Here is a 9,308-nt window from a genome sequence, read left to right as displayed (position 1 = left end):
CATAACTCTTGTGGGGTCTTGAAGTTGTTTGGTACGGATGGTGATCTATTGATTAGGTAACATGTAGTTTTAAGAGCTTCTCCCCAAAGGTTCTGTCCAAACCAGCTCCTAGTAACATGCACATAACCCTCTCAATCAAAGTTCTATTCATCCTCTCAGCAACACCATTTTGCTGAGGGGTTTTGATCACATTTCTATGTCTCTTGATTCCCATTGTGGCACACAATCCCTTGGACTCATTTGAGCAGTACTCAAGACCATTTTCAGTTCTTAGTACCTTGATTTTGTTTCCAGTCTGGTTTTCTAGTAACCTCTTCCATGTATCAAAGGTTCCTAGAGCCTCATCTTTGCTTTTCAACAAATACACCCAGACTTTCCTGCTGTAATCATCAATAATACTCATAAAGTAGTGTGCTCCACCTTTGGTTGGAATCCTAGATGGCCCCCAAAGGTCAGAATGGACATAAGCTAACCTTTCTGTGGTGGTGTGTTCTGCCTTGTTGAACTTCAATCTACAAGCCTTCCCCAAAACACATTCATCACAGAATTCAAGTCTTTCTATTAGCTTCTCCTTGAACAGTCCTTGCTTGTTCATTTCCTCAAGTCCTCTCTGACTCACATGCCCCAATTTGAGGTGCCATAGCCTTGCTTTACTGTGTTTGGTTGAGTCCAAAACAGGTGCTGCACAACCTGAGATTGTCTTTCCATCCAAGAAATACAATCCATTACTCAACCTTCCTCTCAACACAGTTCCTGTGCCTTGTGCAATTTTCATTACACCTTCCTCAACTTTGACAACATACCCCAATTTATCAAACATACCAATAGAGAGAAGATTTCTTTTGAGATCTGGAACATACCTGACCTGCTACAAGGTCAACATGACTTCATCATGATTCTTTAACAAGATTGTTCCCACACCTTTGATCTCACACGCTTTGTTGTTCCCAAGAAGAACTGAGCCCCCATGACTCTCTGAAAGAGTCCTAAACAGTCCTTTGTTTGGTGTCATATGAAATGAACACCTTGAATCTAGAATCCAATCTCCACCTGAATCTGGACTAGACATCACAAGAACATTAGATGACACTGTAAGTACATCAGACGACCCATAGCCATCAGCTACATTAGCAACTCCTTGCTTCCTAAACTTGTGATGATTTTCCCTCTTAAGTTTAGCCTTCAAACCCAAACACTCATCTCTAAAGTGGCCCTCCTTCTTGCAATAATAACATTACTTTCCTGCAGCTCCATTAGAGCTTGGCCCTCCTGTGGAGTTTCTAGAATTGGATCTTGAATGGTTACCTCTGTAGCCATTAGAGTTCTGATTTCCCTTGAATTCGCTCTTGGGGAATTTTCCCTTAACAATGAGTAATCCTTCCCCATTGATCTCATCTTTCTCATCTCCCTTCTTCTTAATTTCTTTCGAATTCAATGCAGCATTAACCTCTGTCATAGTCAGAGTTTTTTTGCCATACAAGATCGTATCAACAAAGTGCTCATACATCTTGGGAAGTGAGCTTAACAAGATTATAGCCTGGTCTTCATCATCAATTTTCACCCCAAGATTATTCAGATCTAGAATGATTCTGTTAAAATCATCTAGATGTCTTCTCAATTCCTTTGAATCATCCATTCGAAGTGTGTACAACTTCTTCTTAAGATACAACTTGTTTGCAAGAGATTTCTTCATGTAGATCGATGCCAACTTGTTCCAAAGACCCAAGGCCTTGTCTTCATCTGAAACTTCTCTCAAAACCTCATCACCAAGACTGAGGAGGATGGCACTATGTGCTTTGGCTTCAATCTCAAGTTTCTTCTTGTTGTCTTCAATTATTATAATGGCTTCATCATCAAGTGCCTCATAGATCCCTTGGTGAACTAGAAAGGTCTTCATTTTGATTCTCCATAAGCTGAAATCATTCAAACCATTGAACTTATCCACCTCAAACCTTACTGAAGCCATTAAAACCAATTCTTGATTGCTTGAATATGGTTCTTGAAAGTTTGAGTTTGATACTTGAAATGTTGAAGATGAATCTTGATTGGTTGAATGTGATTCTTGAACTCTAAACCCCGAGCTCTGATACCATTTGTGGTGAATCCTCACCCTCAAAACAAGTTGTTACAACAGTTGTTCAAGAAACACAAATCAAAACTAAAACCAATCACAAAACCAAAACTTAAACTTAATTGAAATAAGACAAAGAAAACTTAACTCAATAATGGATGAATGATGGATCTTTATTGAATAGGAATAATCAGTAGTACACAATAGATTGAGCCTAAGATTACAACTCAACACAGCAAGTAATTACAAAGAAATGCCTCACATTGAGGGAAATCACTTCAAGACTGATACTCCCTTTTTACATCCCTCCACACACACTCACTATGATCTTGGACTCTCTCTCTCTCTAAACTGAATCTAAAGTATGAGCATTGGACATTAGAGATCAGAACTCTCCCCTCAGACCTCTCTTTTTAGAATAGAGGAACCCCTATATATAGTTGCTGGTGGGTCCCCTTTAAGTTGGTATTAAAGCCAACTATTATAAATTACAGCAGCTTTCTTCAGATTCATCTGATAGGAAAATAGATGGACATACTGACTTTAGAGGTTAAGTGAGTTTAATCCCAACACTATATTTCAATTATTTTTTTTAAAGAAAAAAACTATATTAATTATCTTAGTAACATGAAAAGAGACACTCCCTAAGAAATAGAAAGTTTTATGGGGATAAAAGCAACAAGATTACACTACTTGCTATATTAGTTTGGTATTAATATACATATATAAAATCAAGACACAAGACATCTATTATTGTGAAGAGATCATCACACACTATCATGCATCTCTTTCGAAATTTGGTAAATGACTACACAATTTTGGTCACACAAACAACTTTTAATTTTCTTTTCCTTTTCACGTCTTTTTCTTTTTCTTTTTAAAGTACATTTGTTTGTTTGATTTGTTTGTCATTTTCTTTTTTATTTCTAGATTGGTTGACAAAATTTCATTATGCCATAGTATATATTCTTTTTAGATCTTATTTTCATCTATTTGGGTATACATTTTTTTGTTGGTTTTCTGTTTTTTGTCTTATCTGCCAAAGGTACAATTATATATGCATAGACATATTTATATTTTTTAATAAGTACTTATAAAAGAAAACAAAATATATAGATTTATAAAGTTATACTTAGAATGGAAGTTGTAATAATAATTGATGTCTTAGTTAAGTTAGTAGAAAATGAATATTGTCTTCACTTAGTTTATGGAGTTTTGTGGTTTTAGTTGTGTATGAATACTTATTTTTCTTGTAAAGCATGTTGGTTTTAGTTGTGTGGAATTTATTTTATTTCTTTTTCTGTGTGTATGTCCGAGCTTTTTATACTCTACTATTTATTCTTTTTTCTTCTCATGATGATATATACTTAAAGAATGATGCACATTTATTATTTATGGAGGACTGAACTTCCCATGTCTCTGTTAATTTTACTGGTTCTTAGGACTATCAGATTGGATTATTATGGACAATTATCTTTGTCTAGATTAGAGTTCTTAACTTTAATTAAAAAACATCAGTATATACAATCTAAAGTAAGTAACCAATTATTAGTTTTATATATAATACTTTATTTTTAATTTGCTGAATATGAACCACACAAATTATTTTATTCACAAGTTAATTAAGTTTTATTTATTAATTTGTTAATATTTACAGGGAACATGTACACAATTGTCCCTCTTTGGTGATAGTATAGAAAAGTTCAAAGACTCTTTCATCATAGACAAAAGCTATTATATATCAAATGCTCATGTAAAGAAGTTGGAGCTTAAATTTAAAATGGTAGAAAGCAAATATGAATGGATACTTAATAGAACAACAGTGGTCGAAGAAGTTAAACAAGAAGAAGATAAGGATGTATTTTCTCCCCCCGTTGCGTTCTCATTTATCCCTTTCAGTGGCTTACAACAATATATAGAATCTCATGGTCAAGTTGGTAAGAATTTCTTATAACTAAATTAAACATCAAAATATACACTATATAACTAAATATTGTTTAAATTTATATTAATTAGACCATTTTCATCAAAACCCTCAAAATCTAATTGGAACCGAAATATATATAGAAACAAAATAAAGAAAAAATACCTAGAGTTTTAAGTTTTTTCACAACGATGGCTTCAGATGCGCCAGTAACTTGATTAGGCCTTCCCAGTTCAAAGCTTAAACTCAATCTCTCTTTGCTTCAGAAATGAACAGTCGAGAAAGAAGCTAATGAAAGAGGCGTTTGGGATTAAGTTAATGAGATGGAAAATGAAAGAAACTAAGACTTCTTTCTTGCAATTCTATTTATAGAAAAACAGAGATCCTCTTGACTGTATGGAATGATTACCTTGACGATGAGTGTGCTACAATTACAAATATCATTTCTACCAAACCTATTATAGTAGCCAAACATCTGAAAGTTACAACTTATCAAAGTATGTTAGAAGTATCTATATATATATTACAAAATGTATAAACATATTCAATCTTTACCTATTTTATAATATTAAATTTCTATTGTCCATTATATAAAAATCATGTGATCTTATTTGTACAGAGATTTTATTAGCTACAAATCCAAAAATTTCTCTTCTTATTCAACCTAAATTGCCTGAGGTTGATGCTATGAAATTATTAAAATGCGGTAACATAATCATTCAGCTATTTCTCTTTTCACTTTTACTATTATTTATGATAAGTTCTAACTTTTTTAAAATATATAAATTAAATGTATATTTTATTACAGGACGTTGACAATAATTATACTTCTAAACTTCTCCAGAGAGGAAAAAATATGTCATCTTCTCTCACAACTCAGCCACCTCCAAATGAAGAAATAGAACATATTAATGTCATACAAAATGCACAAGAAGAGGTAAACTTAATAAATGTTATGTTAAATTTTTATAGTAATACATATTAGTAAACATATGAGACTAATATATTAATTATTACTTTATTATATATCAAAACAAATATTATTGGATCAAAGGTACCATTTCAATAGATAATTTTGATCAAAAATTTCGGTACATGGCATGTGAAAAGTGCAAAAGATCTACTGGTGTCGGCTTTGATACTTATTTTAAATGTGATGATTGTTGCAAAAAGAAAACAATGTGAAAGCTGAAGAGGAAAAAGTCAAAACAGTGGCAAGGTATTCAAATTTCATTTAATTTTTTTTTTCTTCTCTCTTAAAAAACAAATCAATCACTTTTTAATATATAACATGAAAAAAAAAAATACAGATGTTGCATTCAAATCTACATACGTGACTCAACTGGAACGTTACCTGCAACATATTTGGAGAACTTGCAGAAAGTTTCATACACTACAGTGCAAAAAAACTGATGGAAGAAACTACTGAGGTATTAATAATTACTTATTTTATTCTCTTTATATAGTTTTTTCATCATTATAATTAATAACATTAAAATTAAAATTATGATATTTCTAATCTATTTATATTTGATATAAGGATGGAATCTTGAAAGCTGTAAATCTTATCAATATATCCACTACAAAAAAAGTATATTATCCATATCAAGACAACCAAGTATGAGATTTGTCAAGAAATTAAGGACAAATACATTGTGGAACAACTACTTAATGATATTTAAGTAGTTTTCTCAACACAAGAACGACTATCATATATCCCTTTATCAAATAAGTTGCTTCTTTATAAAATACTTTTGTAATGTATATATTAAAGCAACTAACAACTTATTTTGTGGTAAGGGAAAAAGGAAAAAGTAATTTTTTTTATTTTGTATCTAAGAGAAATAGGGACAGTAATTGTTACCAACTTGGTTTTTTTTTTTTTTTTTTTTGAGAATGTAAATATTATGCTACCTACAACTAGAGACTTGTTCTTTTTTTTTTGAAATGTAAATATTATGGTATTTACAAGGATAATTATATTTTGATATCTGTCTCTTCTAATCTATACTATTTATATAAAGGTGAGCTTATGTTTCTTCTAAAGCCCGAACCTTTTATTATAAATTTCTTCACCACTAAATATTATTATTTTTTAACCACTAAAAACTAAATATTATTAATTTAGTAAGATGAGCACGTGCAACGCATGTGCTACTCCAACTAGTATAACTAAAATGCTGTTACAAAACAAAATTGCTTGGTTTTTTCTTTTTTTTTTTTTTAAAAAAAAAGAAAGGTAGAAAACAAAAGGGGTCAATACAAATGGGTGAAGAAGCAACGAGAGGAAACCCTCTCTCCCAGAAGAGTCTGAAAGCTTGCTATGCTATGAAATGAGCAACCCAGTTGCAATCACTAAACATAAATGATAAAACCATTACAAAATCTATCTTTCATCTCTTTCCTAATATCCAAAACCAGGTTCTCAAACTCACCAAAAGCTTGATTGTCTGCACTCACCATCTTCACTGCCGTTTGGCAGTCTTACAACACCTTGGAGTTTCTCAGGTGAACTCGTCGAGCTTCCTTGATTACTTCCCTGATTGCACCGAGCTCATCCGCAAGCGGAGACAATGCTACGCACCCATGGAGTCCCCCCAAACATCCATTAAAAGCGAATGATTTTGTAGTTCTCTTTGAAAATGGTTCTGTTGTTGAGCCTACCCTCTGTTTGTTTTCCTCCAAGACCCTCTTTGTTACACTCGACATCAACAAGAATGGATCTCAAGGCCCCACACTCCGAGATGAACAGGTCCAGAGCTTCTTTCCCAGATTTTAACAATAGAAAACTTCCCATTCTCCTCTTCGACATAATGGATACCATTGTTCGTGACCCTTTTTACCACGATGTTCCTGCCTTCTTCAGGTACCAAAATTATGTCTTTTTAGTAATAAGCTTTGTTTGTTTTGAACCTTATTCAATTTCTGTTCATATTCTCACAGATTTTTTTCCAATTTCTTTGACAATGTTAAGCTAATGCTTGTGGTTGTTTTAAATTTTGAATTTTTACATCTGGGTATTTAAGAATTAGTTCTTATCTAAGTCAATTTCTCTAATTGTTGGATTGCTTCAAGTTGGCTCAACTGTTACAAATTAGTAGAATTTTTATGTTTTCTCGTTAATCACATTTAGATTTTACAAGCAGAATGTCTATGAAGGAACTAATCGAATGCAAACACCCAACTGCGTGGCTGGAATTCGAAAAGGGGACAATTGATGAGGTGTGCAGGTGTCTCATAAACTCTTTAACAATCCAAGGCTTTTCACCAGTTTCCATTTCTTGGTTTTATTATAGTTCTTTATCATTTCATCTTTTAGGTAGAGCTAGCCAGAAAGTTCTTCAAAGATGAAAGGCCATTGGACTTGGAAGGTTTGTTTCGTTCGTTTATCTTAATATCTTTAATTTGTTTATCGTTTCTTATAGTTCACATGATTTATTCGTGTTCATTTCTTTGCAGGTCTCAAAAACTGTATGAAAAGCGGATATTCCTACCTTGAAGGAGTTGAAGAATTGCTTAATGCACTTAAAAACAACAACTATGAGATGCATGCTTTTACCAACTATCCCACCTGGTGAGATGAGAATTCTCTCATAAAAGTTTCCTTTTCTCTGAAGAATTTGCACATCATTTTCAGGTATAACTCTTTTGCAGGTGTGAAATGATTGAAGACAAGTTAAAAATCTCAAGATATATCTCCTGGACATTCTGCTCCTTTAAGAATGGTATGCTTAACATTTAATTTGTAATTCTCTCTTAGAATTTGTGCATATGTTTCTATATTTATAAGTTGAACAATGGCCCAGTTCCATATTTCCAAGAAAGTAATTTGAGTCAACAACTTTATTGAATTCTCACTATGCTTGCAAAGAAATTCTATTTTCTTACCCAAAATTCTTGGGTTGAAAGGTGCATGATCCTTCCTAGTTGCTATATCTTTCAGGAAAGAGGAAGCCTGATCCTGATTTTTATTTGGAGGCTGTGGAACATCTTGAAGTTGATCCAGCAAACTGCGTATTTGTGGATGATAGGTCAATATCTTCTTATTCTAAGTTGTAGATAGTCATTTTGCCATCTTCATTATCACACACATGACACATCTCTCCAACTGTCATATAATTGGCGATGATTTCATATAGTCATTTTGTTTGGTTGATTAGTTTTTTTTTTTTGGCTAAACCTCTCAATTATCATTCCACTTAGACGTTTAAATTTTGGTGATAAAACCTTTCAAATTACTTGTCATCTATTTTTCATGCTAACATAAACGGCTTATTTGTACTTTTTTTTATACAAGACACGTTTATATTAATACACCTAATATTATTATTTTAAAATTTATAATATTTTGTTATTTTTTTTTAATATTTTTAATTTTAAAATAAATTTTTAAATAATAATATTAGATATACCAATATAAATGTGTCACGTGTACAAAAGTATACATATAAGCACTCGATGGTAACAGTTAATCGGATGATACCTTAAATTTGCTATAATTCAGTAGTTTAGAAGGTTAAGCTGCTAAAATTTGACTTAATAATTAAGTACAAGTAAAACGATAGTTGAGAGTGTTTAATTGCCAAAAACTCTTAGTGAAATAAGCTTCAGTTTACTGATATGATTAGAGTTGTTTCTCCAGGATGAAAAATGTGGAGGCTGCCATAGCTGTTGGTATAGTTGGTCTTCATTTTAAGAATGCAGAAACACTGCGTCAGGATCTGTCTCTCATGGGCATTGACGTTTCAGATAATGTTGAAGTTAACCAAACTGGGGATCAGTAAAGTTTACTGAAGACAACTTGTATTAATTCATTCACAACAAGCAATATATATCATTCTTTGCTTGAACACTGTCTGTTGTTATCAAGCTTCAACCTCAGAACAAAAAAGACGTGTCGTCACACCAAATATAGTATTTACCAAAATTCAATCATGGGTTAAAATTTGGTTGCTACTAATTTTGTTCGAGAGTAATAATTATAATTCTTAAAATATTCAATTTGTAGCACTCGTCATTTTCAACTTGGTCTTTATACCCTGAATTTTATTTTGCTGTTAAAATGGTGAACACGTTCAACTCTATATAATATGTGATGTTATTCTTTGTTAACTGAGCATTCGTTCCTCCTGCATTTTTTTTTTTGTTTGTTTTTTTGTTTTTTTTTTTTTTGAGATAAAACAAGCTGCTAAAAGAGACAATACAAATCAAAGTATGCAGCAAAACAGAGGAGACTAATACGAATCCTTATGGTCATCCTCTCTCATCCTGATGGCCTCCTTTGCAAGAGAATGAGCACTTGTGTTGAGTTGG

The 9,308-nt window shown here is 32.3% G+C and overlaps 1 protein-coding gene across 1 annotated transcript; it reads left to right on the top strand.

Moving 5' to 3' along the window:
• Positions 1-6,197: 6,197 nt before the first annotated feature.
• LOC133029070 (flavin mononucleotide hydrolase 1, chloroplatic-like) lies at positions 6,198-9,107 on the top strand. The gene is made up of 7 exons (XM_061110256.1): positions 6,198-6,861; positions 7,142-7,217; positions 7,315-7,366; positions 7,455-7,569; positions 7,650-7,720; positions 7,939-8,026; positions 8,638-9,107. The coding sequence occupies exons 1-7, from the start codon at positions 6,638-6,640 to the stop codon at positions 8,777-8,779; spliced, it is 768 nt and encodes a 255-aa protein (XP_060966239.1). The 5' UTR covers positions 6,198-6,637; the 3' UTR covers positions 8,780-9,107.
• The last annotated feature ends 201 nt before the right edge of the window (positions 9,108-9,308 follow it).

The sequence above is a fragment of the Cannabis sativa genome, chromosome 2 (assembly GCF_029168945.1).
Source record: "Cannabis sativa cultivar Pink pepper isolate KNU-18-1 chromosome 2, ASM2916894v1, whole genome shotgun sequence".
Lineage (NCBI taxonomy): Eukaryota > Viridiplantae > Streptophyta > Magnoliopsida > Rosales > Cannabaceae > Cannabis > Cannabis sativa.
This window is presented reverse-complemented; position numbering and strand designations above follow the sequence as displayed.